This window comes from Equus asinus, chromosome 3 (assembly GCF_041296235.1).
Source record: "Equus asinus isolate D_3611 breed Donkey chromosome 3, EquAss-T2T_v2, whole genome shotgun sequence".
Lineage (NCBI taxonomy): Eukaryota > Metazoa > Chordata > Mammalia > Perissodactyla > Equidae > Equus > Equus asinus.
The window spans coordinates 145,344,148-145,372,018 of NC_091792.1; the positions used below are offsets into that span (position 1 = coordinate 145,344,148).

At 38.2% G+C, this 27,871-nt stretch overlaps 1 protein-coding gene across 4 annotated transcripts in view; it reads left to right on the forward strand.

Moving 5' to 3' along the window:
- Nucleotides 1-27,871, forward strand: part of KCNIP4 (potassium voltage-gated channel interacting protein 4) — a 1,061,619-nt gene that overhangs the window by 555,801 nt on the left and 477,947 nt on the right. The window contains exon 1 of one of the 4 annotated variants that reach the window (XM_070506136.1): nt 9,589-10,129. The exons of the other annotated variants lie outside the window; for them this stretch is intronic. Within the exon in view, the coding sequence (XP_070362237.1) occupies nt 10,030-10,129 (100 nt within the window). The 5' untranslated portion in view covers nt 9,589-10,029. Of the gene's footprint in view, nt 1-9,588; nt 10,130-27,871 lie in introns of those variants that run through there. 4 annotated transcript variants of the gene reach the window in all.

Sequence of the window (27,871 nt, forward strand, 5' to 3'; positions counted from 1 at the left end):
GGTCGTGTTTGACTGCCTTGTTTTGATGACTCTCTAAAAAAGTATTAGCCTGTTCATGGCTCTATACGTAAGTAAAATTTAACAAAGCATGCCCTCAATTATCTATACAAATTAATCTTTAACTCTTTGAGGCTACTTTGTGTTATTGAATGAGTTACATTTCTATTGTGTTCATGAAAATTTTTTTTCAGTGTGGTCCTACTAGTGGCAAGTCTTCTGTGGGTATTTTACATAAAACATAAGGTTAATTATTATGCAAAATTTGATTCTAGCTTGATGTAAATATCACGGCTATTATACTAGAAATATTCCTGTTGAAAAGCAAGGTTATTAAAAAGTGATTAAGTTAGACTTGTTAGTAATTAAACTACAACATATAAGTAGCATGAATAATTGTCAAGGGGATTGTTGTGTATTACTTTTCACATTTTGTATTTCGTTGGTGCAATAAAATAAAAGAATAAACAATTTTTTATACTCTATTACAGTGAGGAAGTACAACATGCCAACTGTAATGAGGAATAATTTGTTGGAAGGAACAATATTTGGAATGAAATCTGGCTAAATATATATCTACAGCTAAGATTTCCATTATGCAGGACTAAAATCTGTAGAAATTGCCCTGGGTTTAATGATCACATAAATAATCTTGTTTCAATTATTTGAATCTTACATGAGTTCATAATAAATGAATTATGCATCAGACAACTTGGTGTCTTTTGTTACTTTTATAGTATTGATTTAGATAAAGATTATCCCTGGCAGAGTAATGGGAAAGGGCTCCACGTGGCTGCTGTTTTGTTTTTTATTAGATCTAAAACTGAAATATGCACTTTATCTAAATCAGCTTCACACTTCTGAACATTGGCATCCATCAATTGCAATTTATTTCACTTTGCTTGGTTATTAAGATGGCTGCATATGAGTGTTGTTCCTCTCTTAAGTGACTACATTTGGAGCTAAAAGGAGGTTGCTCCAGGGATAGATTCAAGATGGGAGCTAGGATATATAGCAATTCCGAGAGGCGTGGAATGGTTCGCAGTCCTATCTCCATTTAAGTTTGCATCTGAAGCTCCCTGGAGAAAGAAAGTTGTGATGAATACAGAGAATGAATCATCAAAAAATACTTTGACAACATGGAATGGAAACTTGTATCTATTCACTGATGATTTAAAAATATCTCACTTCTAGTAGAGGAAAAAACTTTCTAGAGAAGTTTGTGGAACTGATGGAGCCCCTGTCTATTCTTAACCACATCGAGTTTGTAAAATGTGCGACTCTCAGCTGGCTTTTAATAGGCTGGGGAAATGTCTCCCTGGAGGCTGTGCTACTTACATGGTTGAGAGTGAACAGATTAATGCAGTGTTTCTCGTGGTGTGGTCCAGAGAAGTCGTGCATTAGAATTACTGGAATGTTTGATAAAAATGGAGATTCGTGGGCTCTGCCCAAGATCTGCTAAGTCAGAATCTCTGAGGATGAGGGTTCATTTTTAAGATCTCTCGGTAATTTTGATGCACACTAAATTTTGAGCACCACTACTTAATATATATGTATAGCAGTTCTCTGTTCTCTCTTGCCACTGCTGGATAATATTGCTACTATTTACAATTCCCCTATTTATCTTTAACTCTGTAAGGATGCACTAAAGTACAGTTTCAAAGTGTTTCTGAGTTACTGCCTATTGTTCCTCCATTTAGCCACCTTCACCTGCTGAATAGATTGCCTTTGCTGTTCATCCTGAGGACAAGGTTGCCAGGTGAAGCCTGGTATAGTGTTGCTCTCTCACTATTGGGAGTCTTGGCTAGTCGGGGAAGGTTGAGTGTGATGAATAGAAGGGGTTGATGAGACTGATGGAGCAATGCAATATGTCCTTGAAGGTGAATTTCCTCGGCAGATAACATGACTCCTTGAAAATCCAGTTGAACCTGAGTAGAGTCTGTAGTCTGATGCTACATTAACAAACACCTCTTTGTATCTGCTCATCCTTTGGAGTGACTAAAGTGTTCTCAAAACCCAGTGTCCAGGAATGTTATTTCAATGCTATTCCCATTTTTTTCTTTGCAACGGGGATACCTAGATTTTCCGTTTCTCTTAAGAAGTGCAATTGAAAAGCCAAGTCGTTATAAATGTATAAATTCGTCTTATATTACCTGTGGTGAAGATGGTAGTAAACTTGCTGGGTATATGTGAGCAATGTCTTTCCTTTAGAATCTCAACTCAATTGAAGATACACTATTCTTTCTTATCCACATGGTGGCTGGGAATCATAGTAGTATTAGCTCATTGAATTGTTCTGTGGATTTATTGAGATAATCCATGTAAAGCAATTAGACCAGTACTTGATGTGTAGCAAGGGCTCAATAAGTAATAACAATAATAGCTACCATTTATTGGGTGTTTACAATGTGACAGTCTCTGTTCTAAGTGCTTTGCATGAATCATTTCAGCAACTTGCCCAAAGCCATGAAGCTGTAAAGCAGCAGATTGGGGATTTGAACCCAATCAGGCTTCTCGCCTCTGCATTATCCTGCCACTTTCATAACTGTGAGTCATTATTTCTTCACATTATTATTGAAATAAATTTCTCATTTGATACCTTGATGCTTAGTTTTATTTCAGTTCTTTTTGAAGGGCCTTCTATCCTCCGTATTCACTCAATCACAGGATTTAGCCAGGCTTCCCTTGGATTGAGTAACTGCCAAAGCAGGGGGATGAGTTAGAGGCAGGCAACTGATGCTCATTTCATGTGACACAATGGGAGATGGCCTGAAAAATGAGAGGAAGAAACTTTGTGGAAGCATCGGGGCAAGTGATATAGCTGGCTTTGACTGTTTTCCAGGCTCTGGGTGAATTCTATGGCAAGATTAGTCTTATTCCTCATTGGGCATATAATGAAGACTGCCCTTGCTATGAAAAAAAAAAATTGCCACCTACTATCAATATGGTACAAGGCCAATGCAATAAAGTTGACCTTGGTTCTGTTCTTCTACCTCCACTGCCACTCAAGCCTAAGTGGGGTCTCCCTCCTCTCATGATATTTTCCATATTTCCTTAAAAACTTTCACCAGAGCCTGCCTTGGATGGAAGTTGTTTGCAATTGCATCTAAAACACAGTCTGAGCATGATCTCTGGAGTCAGACCTGGGTTAAAATCCTTGGTTGAATATTTCCTGGTGTAATCTACTGAGCCCTCTGTTCCTCAATTTCCCCTTATAAAATGGAGATGATAATGGCACCTAACTCATAGGGTTCATGTGAGGATGCAGTGAAAGAATCCATATAAAGTATTTAGTTCACTAGTCTATCAGATAGTGATTACCCTAAAAATACCAGCTATTATCATCTAAATTTTGTTTTAATAGATTTTAAGCTTTTCAAAGCCTGGTGATAGGATTTTTATTACCCTTACCACCTTGTATAGAACCTGAACCATAAATTTAACAAGTGAATATATGATGAATAATCAGAAATAAGTGGAATGAAGTTCAATTTTTGACCAATTAATTGAGGCTCTGAGACTAGGGTATGAAGAAAGGTCTCCCACCACCCATCGCATTTAATACTATCCCCAACCTGGTACCAAAAAGATGCAAATAACCAGAACCTCTTCCTTCCATGCCTCAGTTCATCAAAGGACAGCCTCATCTCTCATTTTGGAAGGAAACATTGGTTTCCTTTCAAAAGCCATATTGTTGAAAACGAAGCAGAAATGGGTACATTCCTGCCAGTAATCTGGTAATTTTGAATAAACTGCACTTTAGGGATATGCTCTGAAGCGCAAGAGTAAGGGGACCTCTAATTAAATGTGTTCACTTTTCTGGGAACAGGCCAAGGAAATCTTCATGTGGCAGCAGAGCTAAGTGAAGGACTCCCCAAAGGTGATTTGTGGAACCTTCTTTTGAACTGTGAGACCAGGATCTGCCTCTGACCCCCCTCGTTAGTTTCTTGAGAGTACGCCACGTAGTAGCTTTTGACAAACTATCATAACAGCATCCTTTTCTCTCACCACTACTTCCTGCTCATCCCTTCCCGCCCCCACCCCACCCCCAGGGCAGGGGCACAGAACTTTCCTGTGTCTAAAATCACGTAAATCCACAAAGAGCAAATAGTCTTTTAAAAAGTCATAATAAAGTGTTTCAGTGACGTTTGTATGTTACTTCGCTGACATTTGTATGTTAGTGAAGGAAAGCGTTTATCAAGTGCTTGGTGTATTCCGGTCACTGTCAAGTCCTTTGCATGGGAAGTGTCCTGGCAGTCAGTGTACAGCTCTCTCCTGGACTGGCTTCTGATGCTTTGGGACCCAGAGTAACGCACTAACTCTTTCCAAGCCTCCATTGTTTCATCTGTAAGATGAGAATGAAAATCTTTATCTATCCAAAGAGTGGTCATAAGGACGGGACGGTCCACGTATTTAGCCCAGGGCTTGGCAAAGTATGTAGTACTCAGAGCCTAGTTTCATTTACAAATATTATTATACCTAATCCTCACAACACCCCCATGTAAGTGTATTGGCCTCATTTTGAAGACCAGCAAACTGAGGTCTAGAGAGTTTAAGTAACTTGCACGAGGTCAAATATCTGGAGTCAATGCCCAAGTCTCTTCTTTCTACTGGACATTCTAGTATTTCTCTTTTGAAAGGGAATGCCAGGCTCTCTAGGAAGAAAAGATATTGGCTTAATGTTTCAATTGAGTCCAAGTTGTGACTTGAGGCTAAGAGTTATGGAGAAAGCCACTTTACCTATTTATGCTGCAATATTCTTTCAGCTGGAAATCAAAGAATGGGAGTGGGTGCTATCCCAGGTACTTCTCACCCTCCACTCCTATGGTGTTTAGGTGTTTTGGGCAGGAAGACCTTCTCTGATGCCTTCCTTTTATCACTTTCCTTGGTCATGTCAGCAGGAACCATAAATCACTCACATTAAACACTGAGAAAAGAACACAGCCAAGATGTTCCAGTGTGCAGTGCTCATGGCTCACCTTAGAGAGAGGCAACAGAAATACTCTCTGCTGTGGGTGACTTCCTCTGAGTGGTCCCTCTGAAGAGAGTGTGTGGAAACCTCACAAGGGTCCATAGGCAGCCTTGGCGCTCTAGATAACAGAGAATTATGTTCTGGCAGATCAGTGAGAGAGCAGGTGGCTATTTATGGAAGATGAGAGTATCAGTCACATTATTCATTCAATAGTTAGTCCCTACTTCTTCTGTGCCAGGCACTATTCTAAGTTCAGGGCTATCCCAGTGAACAAGGCGGGAATATAAATTGGTACAGCCATTATAGAAAACAGTATAAAGACTTTTCAAAAAATTAAAAATAGAATTGCCATATAGTTCAGCAATCCTTCTTCTGGGTATTTGTCCAAAGGAAAGAAAGCCAATACTTTGAAGAGATACCTGTATTCCCATGTTCATTGCAGCAATATTCACAATAGCCAAGATATGGAAACAGCGTAAGTGTCTGTTGACGGCTGAGTGGATAAAGAATATGTGATACACTCACGTGCACACACACATACACAATGGAGTATTATTCAGCAGTAAAAAAGAAGGCAATCCTGCCATTTGTGACAACATGGAGGAACCTAAAGGACATTATACTAAGTGAAATAAGCCTGAAAGAAAGAAAAATACTGCATGATCTCACTTATATGTGGAATCTCTGAAACTTGAATTTATAGAAGCAGAGAGTAGAACAGTGGTTACCAGAAGCGGGGACAAAAATCTCTGCCCTCATAGGCAGGAAGTTATATTCTAGCAGGCGGAGATATTAGATAATCGAGTAAACAAATATCCGTGTCGAGTGGTGACAATGCTTTGGAGGAAAATAACACTTGTTCAGACAATAGTGACTCCAGGATCAGGGGAAGGGGTTCTGCTCCATATTGTTCAGTTAGCAAGGGCTTCACTGTGACGGGGCCTTTAGAGCCAAGATGTAAATAAAGTCACTTATTCATGGAATGATCTTGGGATAAGCATTCCGATAGAGGGAACAGCAAGGGCAAAGGCCTGAGCTTATGAGGAAAACAATCTGAAAGGAAACCCCACAGGCCCTGAGAAGAGCAATTCCACTCCGTGGGAACCATAACTGTAACATCCAGATGGAGTGGAAAGACCCTCTCTGGCACTTCTCACTAGCTCCTTGCCTGGACACTTTTCTCAGCCCAAGAACATCAACCTTACCTTATTTTATTTTAATAAAAATTGTATATATTTAAAGTGGACAATATGATGGTTTTGATATACATATAAGTAGTGAAACGATTACTATAGTGAAGCTAATTAACATATCCATATCCTCACAGTTACCTTTTTTTTTTTGTAGTGAGAGCACCAGAAATCTACTGTCTCAGCAAATTTCGAGTATACAGTAAAGTATTATTGCTATACGTTAAACGTCTGGAACTTATCCTATATAACTGCAATTTTGTATCCTTTGACCAACATCTCCCCATTCACCCTATCTCCCTACCCCTGGTAACCACTCTTCTTTCTTCAACTATGAATTTGACTTTTTTGGGGTCCACTTTTAAGTGAGATCATGCAGTATTTTTCTTTCTGCTTCTGGCTTATTTCACTTAGCGTAGTGTCCTCCATGTCCATCCATATTGTCACAAATGGCAAAATTACCTTCCTTTTTAAGAATAATATTCTGGGGGGGAGGGCTGTGTGTTTGTACGTGTATCACAATTTCTTTATCCATTCATCCATCAACAGACATGTAGGTGGCTTCCATATCTTGCCTATTGCAAATAGTGCAATGAACATGAGACAGCAGGTATCTCTTCAAAGTATGATTTCATTTCCTTTGGATATATACTCAGAAGAGGGATTATTCAATTATGTGGTAATTCTATTTTTAATTTTTTAGCGACCTGCATACTGTATTCTACAACAGCAGTGACAATTTACATTCCCACTAACAGTGTGCAAGGGTTCCCTCTTTTCCACATCCTTCCCAATCCTTATTATTGTTTATCTTTTTGATAATAGCCATCCTAACAGGTGTGAGGTGACATCTCATTATAGTTTTGATTTGCATTTCCCTGATGATTAGTGCTGCCGAGCACCTTCTCATATGCCTGTTGGCCATTTGTATATCTTCTTTGGAAAAATATCTATTCAGGTCCTTTGCTCATTTCTCAATCAAATTTTTTTTCTTGCTATAGAGTTGTATGATTTCCTCATATATTGTGAATATTAATCTCTTCTCAGATATATGATTCGCAAATATTTTCTCCCAATCCGTAGATTACTTTTCATTTTGTTGATTGTTTCCTTTGCTGTGCAGAAGTGTTTTAGTTTGATATAGTCCCGCTTGTCTATTTTTGCTTTCATTGCCGAGACATCAACTTAACTGTGAACACAAGGATGCAAACATTGATGTTCATTCGTATGGTTAACTGAAGGGCTCAACTGAGTTCCCTTGGGTAGAAAAACATAGAAAAATCCCCTCTGGAGACCAGAGATGACGTGTGTTTAAGTAACAATAATCCTGTGAACGAGCAGGAAGGAAGATCCATGAATTCAATTAACTACTAGTTTGGAAACTTTTCATGTTCCAAAGTTGTTGGGGTTAATGGAGTAATTAGAATGTCACAAACAGTTTGGGAGGATCAGTTTGTCTGTAATCTTCATTTCTTGTCTGATAAGTACTTCTGCCAAAGTTTGGATTTTTAATTCATTTAAAGGTACGTGCAATAATGGGATGAATTAATAGACTTTGAGTTCAACAAACCAGAGTTTGAATCTTGGTCCCATTAGTCACCAGCAGCATGACCTTGAGCCTGCTATTTAAACTCTCTGAGGCTTAGTGTTTCCTCTGTAAATCTTATCTAATTATACCTATTTTCAGAGTGGCTAAAAGGGAAAAGCAATGTATAGAAAGCATCTGGCATGTGGTAATTACATAATTAATGATGACAATTATTATCCAACAAGCATTATAGCATTCATCTATGAAGTATGATGGGCCCTCCATGGAGGCATTGTGGGGGGTGTAAAGATAATGAAGGCGTGATTTCTGTCCTCTAGAAGCTTACCCTTAAGTTGCAAAGATGTGTATGCAAGTGGCTAAAATATAATGTATCATAAGAGGAAAACATACTATAAAAACACAAAAAGGGAAAAATTTCCTCTAATTCTGGTTGGGGAATTTCATGGAAGAGTTTTAGGAACTTGACAGGCAGAGATGGTGTAGAAAGGTTTTTCCAAATAGAGTGATTTGAACAAAGGCCTGGAGATGGAGGAGCACAGAATGAGTTTGGGCAAAGGAAGCTGAGCTGTCAGGTAGAACTGATGGACAGAAGTAGGGCCAATGAGGTACCATCCTCAAGCTCGTACCAGATCCTAGGGAGACTGGGATGCAGTTCAAAGGAGTTTGGACCTTATTCAGTAGGCAAACAGGGAGCCATGGAAGGTTTTTGATCAAAGGAATAATAAGATGAGGCTACAACTCAGAGTAATTACTCTGGCAACCCTGCATCGTAAGCATAAAGCATAGAAAGACTTGTGATAAAAAACAAGGGCTAGTAGTGATTGAGCACTGTGTTCTAAATGTGTTCCTCATTAACTCCCTCAACAGTACAATGAGCTAAGTGCTATTATCATCCCCCTTTTTACAGATGAGGACATTAAGACATGGAGGTGTTAAGTAACTTACCCAAAGTCACACAGCTAGTAAGAGATCCTAGACCTGAATGCAGGCACTCTGACTCTGGAGTCCATACTCTGCATTATGTTGCCTCAAAAGCCAACCAACATTTAGGGATGCCTGCCTTCCGCCTGCTCTGCCCTGGCCTGATCTTTCTTGCTCTCTCTTGATCCTCAGTTTGTTCATCTGTGAAGCAGGAGACTTGAGTTGACTTTCTGAGATGCTTTCTAGCTCTTGATTTTTAAAATTCTGTATTTAATGTGGGCTTGATCTATTAGGTCAGTAATGGAGGAAATGAAAACATGAAATGGTTGTGCAAGAAAGAGAAATACATTCCAAGCAAGTATTATTTTTGATGTATTTATTTATTTTCTTCTCAAACTTTCTCTGCCTCCAAATTTACTTAAATCAGTTCTTATGAAAGCAAGCGATGGAGGTACACATTGAAAAAAATAAAAGTATAAATTTTCATGTATTGAATAGCAATGAGCTAATGCATAAGGTAACTGCTAAACTCTAAAATTTGTAACTATTAAGAATATTTATTAGGTTAGCAGACCCTTGCTTTGAAACGGTATGATAGTTACTACTCAAACCCGAATATTAGTTCACAATGACTCAGATGGAGCCCTAGGATAAGGCAACTCATTGAAAAGGAGTGAGTCAATATTGATCCAGTCCCTTAAGCCTCATTTCTCTCTGTGCTCAGCTAGTTGGGACAAAACACACACTTTGCTTTTCCTGAGTAGTAAACAATGTCTCCGAAGCAGCTGAATGCAAGCTGTCACTCCGCCTCTTGGCATTTTCAGGTTTTTCTTATTTCAGGATGCGGAGCTCTGGTCCCTGTCTGCAGCGGGAGTTCAGCCCTTGGTTAGTTTCCGTTTCCAAGGCAACTGACCAGCCCAACAAAGCCACTGGCGGCGCGGCGCCGGTGCGCTGGTCCCGGGGCCACCGAGCCATCACTGCCGCGCGTCATGCTTCCTCAGGACCTTCCTGGTGACCTCCCGGGTCTTCGAGTGATCTGCGGGTTACTTCATGCGTGGCTATCTCTCTGTGTAAGAGTGATAACGAGGAAGCTGATAATTCCGTCAGGCCCGACTTTATCCGGCTGCCACTTCTGGCCTCTGCTACAGTAGACAGGACGAATGCATTTTCTCTCATTCACGCCCTTTCTCTCAGCCTCTCCATCTCGCTCACTTCCCTTCTCTCTCTCTCTCCCTCTCCCTCTCTCTCTCTCTCTCTCTTTTTCTCTCTCTCTCTCAAGCTCTCCTCCTCCCGTTCTCCTCTGACAGTAGCCTTCTTAATGTAGTTTAATGGCTTTACAAAGACAGCCAGGCAGCCGAGCACTTCTCAGTGGCTGTGGTCGGACCATGACCTAGCTGACCATGAACTTGGAAGGGCTTGAAATGATAGCAGTTCTGATCGTCATTGTGCTTTTTGTTAAATTATTGGAACAGTTTGGGCTGATTGAAGCAGGTTTAGAAGGTAAGGGAGTGCTTTTTAGTGACTTCTAAAAATTCTCTGTTTTGCAATAAAAATTTCTTAAGCGAATGTAAGAGGCACCTGAAATGAGATCAGAGAAATGTTACTCTGGGGTGGACATGAAGAGAGGCAGGTTTTTCAGGGTAGGAAAGATTAATAAAATAAACTTTTTTGTAAGTTTCAATAATGTTTTCACAGCAACAGAACGTTAAAACTATGAGAAACACTTTGAATCAAAATGTTAGAAGAAAAACTGAGGAAATTTAAGGTTTATAATTGATATGTCTGCTTATGTTAAGAGCATTTAGTCCATATTGATGTTAGATTGTTTTACCTAATAGCCCCTTTTTTATTGTATCAGCAAATATTATTTGGATATATTGGGTATGGATATATTGTGAGGTCCACTTCTTGCTATGTGATTGCATTCATCAAATGGAAATGCATACACATTTATCATAATTTCTTATGGTTTAAGATTGGAGCCTAAGGACGACAAGCTTTTTATAAGGTTGTGCTGAGAAATATTTGTAGTATTACCTGTTTTACATTCCAACGGAGAGTCTGAGACAGAGTCCCCAAATCATGACAGATCTTAACATAGATCCCAAATAGCCAATTGTTTTCCAAGTGTTGCTGTTTACGTTCATCAGAGGCTCATTCTCCTAGCCTCCTTAGCAGTCATCTCTTTCTTTAAAAAATAAGGTGTGTTCTTGCCCATATCTTTTCCTGAATTAAATGTTTCTTTGAGAATCTGAGTAAATTTGGATTATTATTTTCTTACGGCTCAGAACACGTTGGAGAGCCTGTTTGCATACAGCCGGTTATTGTTTCTCTAAAGTTGTCAGAGCAATTTTTAAAAGCATCCCTAGGTGGTAATTGACACAGTTATGCTTTGATATTCTTCTGGCTTCAAATTTTAAACTTGAGTAAAAATGCAAATGTGTTATAAATGTGTTTACATCCACAACCAATCCAGTCCTCTGGACAATGACTGCCACATGTGACATAAACAAGATTGCATTTACAAATAGCAAACATCAAATTACAGTAAGTGTGTCACTCTGATGTAGGTTATCAGAAACCTACATTTGTAACTCATCGTGGGCTGGGGGGATGGTGGAAAGCAAGGTTTGTTAAAGTGATTTTAAAGTTTGCAGAATGCTTTTGGCTGCCCTTTGTGATGGAAACGTGTACTTCTAAAAAGATGATAAATTCTAAATTCTGGAAGTGGTGACTGCTCTTTATAATTGTCTTTATCTTGTGTGTTGTCATGAAACCAATAACTTGGTTTGGCTTCTCTATTCATTAGTGAGTGTGATTTTACCTGGCAAATGTGACCCTCCCCTGCCCCCATTTTATTGCCCTGGTTTTTATTGTCTCTGAGACTGACAGTTACATGGAGTACCGTTGATACTTTTAGCATGTTGAAGGACTTGTTTTCCCTGATTTCATGGATGATGTGTGGTCATTCTGAAAACTCTTTCGTTGAGGGCTTTCTCTCTGGATTTGTGATGAAACCTGTTCTGTACTGGTTTTATTTCACAAGCACGAATGTTCACTCTCCCAGATGAGAACTTGTGTTTCCTTCTTCTAAGGGCTGCTAACCTTTGTGAAACTATTATTTTCCCTTTTCCTTATTACTTATATTCAAAACTGTGCTGATTTGTCTGAACAGTTTCTTTCTTGTATTTTCTACTTTACAATATCAGCATTTTCCAGGCCAACATTGTAATAATACTATGGAGAGAATGTACTCTCTCATAAACTTCAATATAGATCCATATCTGATTCCCAATGTTTTCTGCAAGTATTTTTAAATGGTAAAATATTGATAACCACGTTAAGGAGGAATTATATTTAATGTGTAAAAGTTGATAGAGACAGAGCAATAGTGCTTTCATTCTGACGTTTGTGTAAGACTTATCTTCAGAGTGAATGCTAGAGTCAGAAAACCTTCAAAACAAGGTTTAAGTTGGTTGCGTTCTTTGCTTACTGGAGATTAATAGACTGAAATGTTATATGGCATTGTATATAGTTTGAATATGTAGTTCAGAATGTGCACACTCTAAAGTTACAGACTAATTTTAATTAATTAAAAAGATAAGCAACGTTTCATATCAAAATAGCATCTTCATAGATTCCTTGAAGCTTTCTTAAAAACAAACACTGATGCTCATTTCATTCAGATTTATTTTCACATGGGAGCTCCCCTCTACCCCCATCATTTCACATATCTCAGTTGGGGATAACGATTACTTTCACCTTATTTCTGTCTGCTCAAGTGTCCTAGTAAAGAAATTTGAGTCTTAAGGAGAAAAACTGAACCTAGGTTAAAATCCTATGAGGATGACTTTGAATTTTTTTATTGAACAATTAAACGTTTTTATCCAAACTTGTAACTGTTTTACACTGTAGTCATCATTCAGAATGTAGTTTTTCTTTTTGTATTACTGTAGATGCAATATGCATTATGTTCTCAAGGGCATTTATAATACTATGTTTGCATAATGTAGTAATTATCTTGCCTTAAATATGTATAGAATAAATGTACTTCAAAATAAATTGGTAACATTAAAGGCTGAAATATTTGCATTTGCTTATCTTTGAGTACTTTGAGCTTCTATTCTTTGCAGAAGATTGGGGGCTGGGTCCTGGAGTCCTGGGTCTTTCTGTTCTAGTCTATGTATGATATGCATAAAAACATAACGCTACATATAGATCCATGGCATATATTTAAAAATGAAAAGAGTTGCATTTATCAGGTGACATTCTTTAAAATGAGAAGATAGAATAATGGTAAAAGTACAGATTCTTACCCCTCCTGTGCCACTCTTTTGTTTTCTAACCTTGAATAAGCCACTCTACCTCTTTGGTTGTCTAAAATGAGAAAACTGGATTTGATAATCTCCATGGAACTTTCCATTTCAAAATTTCTATGAGTTTATCAGGTGATTAAAATTTGATCATTTATATAGCACATATTCTTCCTTGTGATATAGGTATCAATGGCCTAGTTTGGAATTGATATGCAGTGCAGCTCTTAGACTAATCTTTCCTCTTCTTCCATAGTGGGATAATTCATCATACCTCAGGGAGATTTTCATTGTATTTCAGGAGAATAGAAAATGTCCTTTCCTGTAGCTCTAGAATTTGACATTCAGAGCTGCTATTTTAGGCATCCTTGTGATATAGTTTCTCAAAACTTACGTGGACTTCCAATAACAAATAAGCACATTGTGTTAAAATTTATTAACATTTTGAAGTTCAGTTGTCTTTGTATTTTGGTGCGATTTTTTTTCTGTAATTCAGTTAAACTTCTATAAGTTTTCTTTCTAAGGAAAGTAATCTTAATATCAGGTCAGTATGCATGCAAATAATAGTTTTAACTTGAGCAAAGTTTTGAGGATGATGCACAATGCTAGTGTTTTGAATTAATAGGCTCTTTCTACTTGGTGAGGAGTTTAGGAAACTCCAGAGTTATGCTCACAGTAAATTGCCTCTTTTCTAGCTATAAAAATGAAAGTGGTTTTCTGTTAACGCATTCCAGGGAGAAATTGAATCAAAAATTTAATAGCGAAGCTATTTCATTATCTCTATATGCAACACTGGGCTGTGAAAATATCTACTTTTCATCCAAATATGTATTAAATCATTCTGAAGTAGTTACTGAATTAAGAAAGAATCATCCTTTTCCCTACTACCAACTTTTGTAGAAAGCAAAATTTTACAAAATTGCAATAACGCACATGACTTGAAAAACTTTGCTTTTGTTGGTAATTGTCTTTGATAAAAAGACAAAAGGAAATCAACTGATAATATAAGTCCTTTGTAGAATAACATTAGAATTTCCTTTGTATTTATTCAGCTCACTTTATTTAGCAGATATCTGTAATACTGTAATAAGCTTCCCCAAGTGGTCTAAACAAAGTGTTAGCTGTATATACAAAGATGGACTTTTGGAACCCAAGTTCTTAATTCTCCTATGCTGTTGACAGAAAATGTGGATGTGTTGGGTCTGTCAATAAATTGGGCCATCTGGTAAGCAGTGCTGACTGTGTGACCATTCCATGATGTTTAATGAGGACCAAGGGGCTGGAGATGACTGGAAGGGGGCTATGATTTTCATCTCAAATAGCTTAATTGAGATTCATAAAGCAAACTCTCTTTTAATCCTCCTAGCCTTCTGCTTCACCAATTGCAATGGGATGCCAAAGCTGATGTGTATTTGGACTATTAGAAAAGTCTTTCTAAACTGTAATGCTTAAGAAAGATAAAATAATATATGGTGATATTAGAAAACTTAAGCATACTATCCTTTTACACCATCTAGGAATGTAATAAAGGGAATGCTTATACCATCTGACTTTTTACGAGTCCTTTATAGTTAATATTTCCTTTACTTTGGTAACAATAATGTCTAAAAAGGGACTATTGGAAGAAGAGAATTTAATATGTTCAGAGATTACATTCAGAGGATCTGGAGTTATTTTGCTTGGATCCTAATCACAGTTTTGCCCCTTAATACTCATGTAATTTGGGGCTATTACTTGGCCTCTATAATTCTTATTTTTTATCCTTAAAGTGGAATAATGATACATAATATTAGTGTCTTGCTTTGTGAGGATTACCTATAAACCAGGAAAGTGTCAAACAACACAGGATAACGTTAAACTGTTTATTAAAGTGTTAAACAGAGTATAGCATTAGTATTAATATTGGTAGGAGTATGGTAATGTCTTATTTAATCTTCACCATGGTCCTCTGAGGTAAGTGCTATAATTCTCAGTTTAGAGATGAGAAAACTTATACCTGAAAGGGCTAAATAACTTGTTTCCAAGTTACTCAACCAGTAAGTCATAAAGCTGGAATTCAAACTCACATCATCAGGCTCTATATCCTACTCTATAATTTTAATTTTCTAGATCTTACAGCATGATGGTAATGGCAAATAATTTGGTGAAGAGGAAAAAATGTTAGGTGAAGTATCCATTAACTCTTTCTACAGACCTTTCTTGAACGCATTCTATATGTGAAATACTCTTAATCACTAACATTGTTTAATAAGCATAAGTGTTCATGCTGGCAAACTGACTATACTGTTTTAACTATAGCACAAAGAATATTGTAACCCCTGTATCTTATAAGTTAGAGAAAATTCTGTCACATAAATGAATCTGCATTAAATTCCAGTCAAATCAAGTGCAGTCTTTAGTTGGGCTCTGGGGTAAAAGATGAGAAGAAGGTAGATATACATGTTCATTCTCAGACTGAGCTTGGTTTCTATCTAGTTTATCTGTGGGTGACAGGTGGGACTGCTGGAAATAGAGGGGATAGAGAAGGGCTGGTGATTTTGGAGAAAGGAGAAAATTCAGCATAAGACCTACTATGGAAAAATGAGACCCTGAATCCGGGAAGGGTCTGAGATTTATGGGGAGGATTGATTTAAGCATGGACAAACAAAGGTAATCAGCTGATCCATATTGGAGTAGGATTTTGGACTAAGTACATCCAGCATTGATTTAGAGAATAGTGCAAGCCTCAATGGGATTTTAAGCTTGATCAGAATGATCATCAACAGAAAACACATACTTCAGCCTTTATCAACAGGTATAAAGCATGAAGGAACACAGATAATTTTAGTTATAGAGAATGGAGTACAAAGGAAGGAAGAAAGCTCATCTTAGTTGAGAATCCCCTATAGGGCAAACAGGAGGAAAACAGTGTTACAATATGCCATGCACTGGAATTATCATATCTACGATGCAAGATTGTAGGTGTTATTTTTGTTTTGCAGATGGGTAAACTGGAGATTCAGAGAGATTTATAATTTGCTTAAGGTCACAGGGGAATGAATGAAGGAATCTGGATTAGTTCCAGTATCTTCATAGTGGCACTGATCTGAATGGCATTCACCATGACTACAGAAGATAAATGTTCAAAAGTAGGGTAAAATGTACACAGACAGATAAGTACCATATTTATATAAACCTTCCTACAGACTATGCCTATAAAAATGTTTAAAAAGTTGTTTTTTTAAAAAATTGACTATTTTTTTTTACCTCTAGCTCTTGGTAGAGGCATTCTATGTAAAAACGCAGTTATGATAATGAACCCAAAAAAAGTGAGGAAGAAGAAAGAAGAAGGAAAGATAGATCTGTAAATCACATAATTGAAGCTCTGACTTACTAAGGCTTCATAAAATGGAAAATCCTTCAGAAATTACCAATTTCAAATCAGTCATTTCACAGAGAAAGAAACTGAGTCCCAGAGAGATTAAATGACTTGTTTTTGACAGATCTCTTCTCTGCAGAGAAAAAATCTAGTAGATTATACCCAGAAAATAAACTTCAAACTTAATCCAGATTCCACAAAGTATTTATCCAAATTGAATCTCCTCTAAATTATTCTGCTAGCAGACCAATCACTAAAGTTCAAGGATTCTAAGACTTGGGTGATGGTAAGTTGCTTTCTGGCATAGCTTTAACATCAGAGATGGGGCTGCGACAAAGAATGCTTAGGCTGAGAAACTTGGCCATAAATTGAGGTGTTTTCCACCTCGATGACTTGTCTAAATAAGTTAGTGGTAGAGAGTCATTGCCACCTGACAGCCAATCGGTAGTCCACTGGATGAATTTCTGGAAGGCCTAAGTTCAATATCCAATAGATACATATACAAATCATAAAGGCAGTTATCTTCATTGTTCATCACTCTGGTTATTAAAAGCAGGAAGCTAAATCTCTCACCAGCTCACTGCTTGCACCCTCTCACAGATGTCCACTCTGACCTCTTCTCTTGAAATCCTACCCCCTCCCCAATCCAGACTGTTGGAGGCAATTATTTGGAAAGCATTTGAACGGTCAGGAGACTCGTGATTAAGATGAATCTTGCTGCTGAAACAATACCAGTGGTTTGTTTCAGTTATTATAGAGAAACCATAGACTATAGATGCAAAGAGCACAGACTCTGAAGCCCAAGTAATTGGCTTAAGTAATAATTAAATCTCAGTTCTAATCCACATTAGTTTGTCCTTGGGTAAGCAGCCTAACATTCCGGACCTCAGTTTCTCCATATCTTAAGTGGGAATAATCATATCACCTCCCTCTCCTATTTGTTGTGTAGGTTGGCGTGAGTTAGTATTGTGTGTGCTTAGAATCCTACCTAGGATATCATAAACAATTTGTGTGTTTTGCCATTATAGCCAGGCATCATCTTCTTTCTTTCCAAAGAAAGGAGGCCACCACTCAATATCTGAAACCAAAAGCTGAACTCATTGCTCACTAAGACGTGAGACCTGCACTTGTAGGAGACAGTCACTCAGAGAAAAACATTGTTGATGTTATATGGGGTTTTAGGCTTTCCAAAAGTGATTATTACTCATGGGAAATTATCACTGATTGATTGCATTGGGTTTAAAAGCAGTTCTGGTGTTACTTGTTATTATAATCAAAAAACAATTATTCCTTTCCTTTCTTGGAACTACAGTGCAGGAACTTTTTATTTTCCTGATAAACAATATTTAGGACTATTTATTGAATAACTCCCAAGTGCCAGCCACCATTCTAGACACTGGGGATCAGCCTCAAGCAAAGAGACAGAACTTTTATTCTTGTAAGCTGATCTGCTAAATTTTGAGATACAAACTATAAATGCTGCAAAAATGTATGGGAGATAGAATAGTTATAGTAGAATTCATTCATTCGTTTACTCATTCATTCATTCACTAAATATGTGTGCCTCTGCTAGGCTCCACTTGTTCTAGGCAAGGTAATGAGCACAATCCAAGTCCTTGTGAAATTTACATACTTTTGGGGAAGGAAGACAAAAAGATAAACAGACAAAGGAATATATAATCTGATATTTAATAGACACAAACACAAAATATAGTAAGGGGACAGAAATAGGGGTGTTATTTATAAGAAAGTGGTCAGAGAAGGCCTTTCTGAAGATCTGATTTTTCTGCCAATACTTGAAAGAAATGAGTGTGCGAGACATAGTAAAGTCTGGAACAAGAGGATTCGAGGCAAAGGGATGACCAAGTACAAGAGCCTTTGGCTAGTAGTGTGTTTCTTGTATACAAGGAGCACAGGAAGGCCAGGGGAACTGGAACAGAGTGGGTTAGTGAGGGTAGTGAAAGCAGTGGAGGGATGGCCAAGGTCACATCATACAAGACCATTGCAAGGCCTTTGGGTTTTATTCTTTGTTTACTGGGAAGCCACTGAAAGATTAGGATGGGAAATCTCCATCAGTCCCTAAGTCCAGCTTCTTTTAGAGGCCTTGATATAAATTTTCATACGATATCTGTCTACCCCAATCACAGCATGGGGTAGGCAGACACCTCTTTGCCCTGCCGCAGACACCTGCAGGACACTGATTCATAATACTTTGTCAGATCTCTATTATCTGGAAAAACATTTACTTCCATGACTGATCTTTAGCATATGCTCAAGCTAAAATATTCATTTCTCTTTGTAAATCTAGATCTGCCCTTCTACTAGCTGCAGGGGGAGGGCAAGCAGGTCTAGTCTTCATTTCTCCTTTCCAGGCTTCTTCAAGATCCTGGGACATAAACTGTCTCTTAATTGCATTATAGGACCAATTTAAATTGTCTTAATAAGACTTTACGAGAGGAGGCATTTTAGAAAATCAAATAATGCTCTTTGAGCACCTGCCGTACTGAGAGTATTATGACAGTGGAGGCAAAAATGTGAATTTCACAAAAAGGAAAGCCATGTTGTTTTTTTTAAAGTAACTCCTCCTCCCCCACATATTAGCTTCAAAGACAAGTATTCAAATTGGGAACATTTCAGATTGAGATGAGAATAATACATTTGTATCCCAGATATTTGTACTAATAACATTTTTTGGGAACTAGCAAGGATTGTAGAGACTGTAGTCCAATAGTCCAACCCCCTCATTTCATGAGTAAATTGAGGCCCAGGAAGGTTAATTTACCTGGTAGAAATAACAAAACTAATTGGCAGCATTAGATATCATAATAAGTGCATCATCTATGATAGAATGATAAATTATATTCTCGGTGAGGAGCTAATAATTTTACGTATTTATGGTATCTAATTTTTAGAAAACCTGTAAGAATAATCTCATTAGCCATAATTACAGGAATTCTGGCTCTTTATTTACTTAAGAATATGTTAGGAACCTTTTTTTCATCACATTGCTATTTTCTAATCTTATTGGATTATGCCCAGGAAGATGGGGGGATTTTCTGGTGCACAGGCAGAAATAAGGCTCCTGAAAAAAACTGGTGAGGTATGCCAAAATGTGATCCATAATAATGAAGACAAAGGGTCAAATCCCAAATGCCTGATGCTCAGGCATTCAGGCAGGCATCAACGGAATACAAGAGTGGGACCTCAAGTAGGGAGGTCCCAGAGCTGGTGAGCAAGAAGATAGCATCAGATGCTAATAATATCAATAACATCTGAATAAGTCCTTTGTTGAGCATATGCTGGGCACTATGGCCAGCACTTAATATGCATTATTCGTGTAGACACAATTTTTATAAACCAGTTATATAACTGAAGATTTAACAAAGGCGAAAGTCTATGCTCTGGAAGTTTCAATCGCTTGCCTAAGATCACTCACTTAGAAGTGGTCCAGCTGAGATTCATCCCTGCTGTCGCTCTAGAGAGCACAGGTTCTCAGCCATCATATGCCTGCCTCTCAGGCAGGGCTAAGTCATGGGCAGAGACAGAATTATCTTGAAGTAAATGAAGCTTAAGCTACAGAGTCACTCAAGTATGTGGCCTCTTCCTTTTCACATTGTAAATAAATATTAACGTCCATCTAAATTTTATATATGTGATTTTTTTACTCCTTTCTTGCAGACTCTCCTCCTCCAAATTATCAGGCCCCGCAAAACCAAGATCTGACTGTATGTGAGCTTAGAAAATTTTGCCTTTTATAGCATCATGAAAGCTCATGCCTGGGGACACAGAAAGCAAGATCCATTCTCCAAGACAGGAAGCTGGATATGAAGTTCCTATTGGGGGTCCCTATGTCTCTCTCCCTATCTCCATGGCGACCCAGACTTCATACTGACACAATGAGGATGAGATCATTTGGAAGCATGATATTTGCAGGGCTTCCTGACTCTGGAGGGAATGCTGTCATATTCCCCACAGAATTGACTCAGGGACTATTTGGGCTTGGACCTGCAGGAAGGTCCCAGGGGCCAACTGGCAGCACAGCTGAGTGGAGTGAGCATGAATTTTCACATCAGACAGACGTAGGTTTGAATCCTACCTCCCTCACTTACTAGCTGGCCTTCGGCAACTTACTTGATCTCTTTGAGCCTCAGTTTCATGATACGTAAACTGGTCATTGTTGTGAAGACTAACAGAGATGGATGGACAATGCTTGGCTTTGTTAGTGTATTTTATAAATGTGGCCATTAATCGTTAGATAAAGTGTAAAAGCCAGGTGGGACAAACAGTGAGGAAATGAAGCAAGGATAAGTGTTGTCTATTATTTATTTTTCATTTGTTTTACATGTGATTGTCTAGCTATATGCTACAAATTTGGAGCACCACCCTAGAAATCTGTGTGTTAATACTCGTCCTCCTTTCATTTAGAGCAGATGGATACTTTCATGCTCATAGGTATTCATTCGTTTTTCACTCATTTAAGTGTATTTACCAAGCTCTTACTGGATGCTCTTTTAGGGGCTGGGGAGATGACAGGGATGAAAACTTTGAGGTCCCTGCTGCTGTAGAGGAGTTGGCCTTGGTTGCAGCAGAGACTCTCTTTCCCTGTATTATATGCTAAGGAGGGCAGAGAATATGGGTGTAGGCATTGGTACATTCATAATGGGAAGTTGAGAGACATTGTGTCTGATTTCTTTCCTCTGTTAATATGAAACAGGGTGAGGTGAAAAGCATTTGTAAGGTGGGGAGTAATGGATGTTTTAAGGAGAGAGAAAGTACAGGGTAGTCTTTTCAGATCCTGGGGAAGTGAATCTGTCGTGCAAATGTGAGAAGATTGCAGGGCAATGCTTAGGTTCCATTTGAGATCTGTGGTCATAATTTTAAAAGGAGACTTGGATAAAGTATGCACTTTCTTGGGTACCTTACTGTGAGATCATTCTTTCCAGACATGTTCAAAGAGAAAAGGCAGAATTGGGTAGCAAATGGAAGAATGGGAAAAATAGTGAGGGAATTAGAGAGAATATATTTAATACAGTCTTCATGCAAAAACAGATGTAGTGGCTCAGACTATGGAGGTACGACTACAGAAAACTTGAAATTGAACCAGCTGGGGATTATGTCCTTTAATTGTGTGATTGATTGTGTGATGACACAGAAGCCTGTGACTGAAAATTTCATTCTCAATTGTGTGGCCATAATGGTGTACTATAAACAAAAATAACTAGTGAAATTGTTCAGGGAGGGGATCCAACAAGGTGTTTACAAATACTAGTTTATTTGTTATGGTGAAAATGCTTGAGAAAATGCTCTGACTGCTCTTCCAACAACAGACGAATTCCTTGAAGTAGTGTTTGCACTGTTCCTTCATAACGGGAGTGAAATTGGAATACACTGAGAGGAGTTTTCTGCTTCTGTTCTAAGTTTCAAAAATAAAGCTTTATTCATCAGATATTTTTAATGATGATACATTTGTACGTTTCTTGTTTCTGCAACTTTTAGCCACCAGTCTCTTATTACCTTTTGGAAAGTTCTATATCCAGTAGTCACAGATCTGATGCCCTACTTTTATAAATGCGTTCAATGAGGCATATAATTCTGTATGTCTGTGTGCATACAGACTTGAGCACAAGTATGTGTTTGTGTAAATATACGGTAGACTCATGGATGCACACACATACACACCTCACACACAAACACATATTCCAAGAACATAAGCCATGAAGTTTATCAGTCAATATGATAAGCCATTGAGCTCATTAAAGAATCTGATTCCCGATTCCTTTGTATTAAGACCTTTGAAGATTCCTTGGGAGATGGATTTATATTTAACCATATGGACAAATACAGAGGAGAAGAGAGGCATAGTGAGAAGAGGACAGTAGAGAGAACGAAGCTTGCCTGTAGGGTGAAATGGAACATGCTACTGCCTTTAGAATATAAAAACCCTGAGCGGGATCTCTACTCTAACTAGCTATATGATCATAGGCAAGTTGTTTAAACTCCTTGATCCTCTATTTCTTCTCTAAAATCCTCCACTGGACAGAGCTCACAAACTATCGTCCGAAAAGAATACATATATAATGACATCAAGTGCTTAGACTGACTGGTTCTGGTCCCTAGTCAGTGCCCAGGTGGGTGTTCTCACCTCTGCCTGATTCCTACTCACCAGGTCCTGCACCTCCCTACTTGAGTTTGGAAAAGCCCTGACTTGTCATTTCCTGGCTGCCTCTCAGGGTCCCAACCTGCTGCCCTTCCTAAGCTTGGGTTCCTCCCTCACCTGATCAGTGTCATCTCCCTTGGCCATGCTTCAGTTCTGAATTCAGTCAGCTTGGGCAGGAGCCCTAATTCATCTGCATGTTGATGAATTCCCCCATTTACCCAGCATACATCCCAGGAGACTGGCAAATACCGCTGTGCTGAAAAGATGTTCAGAATCTATTTCTTAAGTTAAAAGAGCAAGTTTCAAAACAGTATGCAAAATAATGATCCCATTTCAAAAGTGCACACAATGTGGAAGGAGAACAAACATTGACATTTTTCATTTCTTCTTTGAACTTGCCCATTTTGGGCATGTATTTGTATAACTTTTTAGAGGTTATTTTTAAAAGGAAAAGAATATCAATATGAAATGCACGTTATTTTTTTTCCAATAGGAGATACGCAGTGCCCATTGGAACATAGTCATTTATCAATTTAAAACAAAAAACATTTTTTGATCTAGAAAACAAATTTAAAATTGAAGAGTTACATGTTTTTTTTTATTTTTAAAAATAACATAATTGAGAAGAAACATCTCGGAACTAAGGACAGATTTTCATAGCTTGAAGTCATTTTTCAACTTCAAGTTGAACAGTTTCTACAATGGTTGATAAACAGCTGTCTCTATAAATATTCTTATGTCAAGGAAGTTATCAGGGGCCCAGGATATTGATATTTTGCCTAAGAGCCTCACTTACCTAAAAGAGGAGCTCATTTTCTGCACCTTTTATGAGGAACTGTGGTTTTATGACTCTTAGAAACAAACCATTTCACTCCATTGATGTGTTTTGCTCCATTTCCTCTGAAAGGGAAAATTGGACTGGGTGTGTGATATGTGAGAAAGGGCGGGGCTGGGAGGGAGAGTGAAGAGGGAGAGTTTGCTGCTTCTTGGCAATTCTTGGCTTTCCTTTCTCTGAGCTTCGGTAATGTTCTTTCTTAAACAGCAGCTGCTGGTGTCTGAGTGGGCACCATTCATGCGAAAGTCTAGGTAAGAATTATTTCTTATGGGGAACAGATTAAAAGGAAAGGAGTGATTGAAAGAGGCTTCAAGAAGTACAAGGAAATGTTTAAGACCAGTGCAAAGTTTCCGTTAAATGGCTCGCTAGGAAGGAATTCTAAATACCTCTCACACTTTTTTTTCTTTCAAAAGTACTTTACAAAATTTGGCCATAGGGATGATCCACATAATTTTCCTTTTTCATTACTAGAATTTTTTTTGTTGAATAATGAATGTGAAGAAGACTAGGTTGACCTTGATTCAAATTGATGCAATTTGGGGTAGGGAAAAAACCTATTTTGAGGCTCTGGACTATGATCTGGGAATGCAAAGTACTAAGATCTGATCTGCACTTTGATAGGACTTAAGTCCAAAAACAACTCCCTCAAAATGTTAGCATCATGGAAAGAACACAGCGTTGTGTTCAAATAGTCTTGCATTTTCATCCAGACTAAGCCACCAGCTAGTTATCTGATCTTAGTTTTCCTTCTCTAACAAGTGGGAATAAGAGCAACCTCATAGCATTCCTGTGAAGAATAAGGAGCTATTATATGACAACATCAAGTGCAGTTGCCCGCAGAGAGGGGGCACTCAATTAGTCCTTGTTACTCATTGGATCCAAGATGGTCCGATGGAGTCAGGAGCATGCACTCTGGAGTCTGATGGCCTGAATTTGAACCCTAGCCCAGGCACTTACCTGCTTTGTAATCTTGGATACACCGCTTATCCTTTCTGTGCCTCAGTTTCCTCGTCAATAAAAAAGAAATAATATCATTGTTATTGCTATCATAGAGTATTGATATCATAGAGTTTCGAGGATAAATGAGTTAGAATATGTAAAGCTCCTGCACTGCCTGGTTCCAGGTAAGCACTATGCAAGTATTTGCTCTTATTATTTTTAATAATCATTGATTCTTTTTCAAAATCTTCTCTAAGTGATTAGTCTATTTTTTGTCTTTCTTAAAAATAAATTTTTTTTGTTACAGAGATAGCGGCTTCTATTTGAGCTTAAACCTCTTTCATTCTACGTTGTTTTGTGTGTGTTTTGCCTATAGCCTAAACACAGACCTGTGCATAGTTAAAGTTTCACAGAAAAACAGGCAGGTTACGGGTACAGTTAACACCTTGGGGGGTAGCTGTGCAGTGAGCCAGCGCTGAGTTCCCAGTACCACCTGGGCTGGTCATCGTGGAGACATTCATGTGCCTCTGGTGACCAGGAAGGCCTCAGGAAAGACTGGGCACAAGTCAACACGAATCCTGCCACTGAGAGAACAAATTTAGCTTCAGGTAGTCAAACATCTTTCCTGCCCAATAAACCAAGCATCTTTTCTCAGGCAGAAAGGGTTTCGAAGTCGTGCTTATATTCCCTGCAGCAGTACTTAATAGATATTCAACAATTTGCTATGAATAATGTGGTCAGACAAATGATTATAAAATAATATTATTTTTACAGTTTTTTTATTCTAAAATATTTTTATTCTAAATTATTTTAATATTATATATACATTTATCTGATCTATATCTATATCAATCTCTCTCTCTCTACATATATTTCTCAATAACGAAAACTCAAAAGGAGGGGAGGATAGGAGTGGAAAGTTAAAGAAGGGAAGGAGGAGCCCTTATTAGTCTTTACACGGACTACAGAAAGCCTCCCTTTGCAAAATAGGTTTAAGTGAGGGCCATAAGCAGTGTGAAATTACTAGAAAACCATTTGGCGCCAGGTTCTGCCACACGCTTGCGTGGGCAAGTCACTAATAGGGCTTTTGAGAAGTAAATTAACCTACCCCTGCACAGGTTCCTCATCTGTCACATGGAGATGATGTCTGTCTCAGGAGGTTGTTGTGATGATTAAATGAATTAATATATACCAGGCACTGAGAAAGGTACCTGGCCTTACATAACTCTGTTTATTATTGCTTTATTATTATAATACTCATCAGTCATGACACGAATATTTTCCTGTATTTGCCTTTACATAGTGGTTATAAGAGATACGGAACTTCAGTACCTATTTATTTTCATATGTTTATAAATACATTCTAATAGGAATACACATCGTATTATTAGTATTACTGTAATAGTGTTATCTTGATTAATATAAATGATACTTTGTATTTTCTTTCACCAATTAAAGCCACCTCATAAAATTTCAGGCAATGCAGAAGTCTGTGAAATAACAACTTAAGCCCTTTAGCTCTCTAGTCTCTCTTCTCTCCTGCTGGAAAGTTCTCCTGGAGTCACAGTAGTTTCTAAAGTGTTTTCAGTAGAGTTTGAAGGTCAGGCAGGAAAAGGCCTCCATGGTCATGGAATTTTGGAATTTTGGAAATATTGTACTGTAAGGCCCTCTTGGAAACTCAGAATATACTTGGACATATTAAAAAGGTTGAGAAGTCTTGTTGTAAACACATGGCCTGCTTTGCTGAACCTATACAATGCTTGCCTCCTATTAACATCCAACAGAACATATGTTGTCTTAAAGTATAGGCAGCATGAAAGAGTGGAAAGAGCATGAACATCTGGGTCAAAAATATCTGGATTCAAATCCATGCTCTGTCCCTTAGTAAATCTGTGTTATTATTTTTCTTTTCTTTTTCTCTTCAATTTCTTTGTCTCGGTTTTCTTGTCAGCAAAATAAGGATAATAGTTTATCTGCAAAGATTCATTGTGCAAATTAAATAATGGATGAAAAGTGTAAACATATGTCACAAATGCTACTTCATTCTCCTCTTTCCAATGAATGGAAAGAAATTTACAGAGAGGTTTCTGACAGCCCTCAGAAATCCCTAGGGAAATGTCTTGCAAATTGCTCATTGAGAAGAAATGTTTCTGGCTGTGGTTTAAAATAGGATATCTGATGCCTCACTCTATCCCTTTTCAGAGAAAATTCTTCCAGGGACTTGGTCTCTCCCTCGTACTTCCTTTACCCCAAAACAATATACCTCATCTCTACATTTTGTCACTCCCGTGGCTTAAAATGTAGCCAGTTTGGGGTGCCATTTATCACATAATATGCTCAAGCCATGTTAATTTTCCCCTGCTCAACTAATTATTGTGTCATTGTAACAGGGCATGGTGGCCTTATCACAGGCAGACATCCAGAGAAGCATTTTATTTTCTACGTAAAATGCACATACACTGTCACCCAATCAAACATCTATTTACTAGAAATGTTCTGATCTCTTGGCTACTTATTCTAAAGTTGAGAGCTCTGAGGCTGGCTTTCAAAATAGGCAAAATCAGAGAGAGAAGGAGAAAAGAGAGGTATGCAAGATAAGCAGAGGATGTAGAAATCCCCCTACACATCTGCATTTAAATAGAAAAGATACTGAGTTGGGGGAAGGACAGAAATGGATGAACATTGTCTCTAGGGGCTCAGGCGAGCAATTTTCATTTAGAGTTTGTCATTCCTTGTAAACGGTGCTTTGTGTTACAGCAATAAGTCATGCCATCGTTGGAATGATGCCAGCTCTTTTGTGCAGTGCTGGATGGGAGGCATCATGCCATGCTTTTGTTTTGTTTGTTTGTGTCGCTGTTTTTTACATTGTGGTTTCTGACATCAAATTCCACTTGCCAATATGATTCTATCTCTGATAGAAAGAAAGTTAAAGATACATAGTAATTTCTCTGAAATTCAGCCTGACTCATTTGGAACGTGTAGTGATTGGGGCACTGCCTGAACTGAGGTTCTGAGCAAATCTGTATTCATAGAGCATGTAAATGTGTTAGTCTGAGAAAGATTTGGAGCGGGGAATATTTAAGATGCTGGAAGAAGTCAACTGTTTTCAAGCAACCTCCAAGTTCCTCAGACGCTATTTAAATAATGCATGTAATTAAAAATTATTTTTATCTATTCATTAAAAGCAAGATTAAAGAAGGGTGTCAAATAGGCTTGACTTTGTTGTTCTAGTTTGAATTAATATTTAATTTAAAAATAGATGCTAATGGATCGACCTAGGCCATAACAGGGGCATCTGTGCATTTGTGTGTGTGCGTTGGTGCACGTTTTAAGAGCAAAAGATAACAAAATGTGATACTGAAGAAAAAAGGTGGGGAGTTAAAAGCACTCATATAGAGATCAGACTTGTTGGGGTTTGAATCTGAGTATTCTCCTTGCGAGGGGTGTGTGATTTGGGCCAAGAGCTGTAGCAGAGGCTGTTGGTGCCTGCCCACATCTCTTGGAACCCCTTTCTTGGTGGGTGTGTCCATTCCCCAGCTGTGGGTCCTCATGAAGGTTCACACCTGTGACTCTCTCTGGAGGCTTATCATTGGATAACTGCAGCCAAGGTGCCTGGGAGTAACCCCTCCCCCTCCCCCCT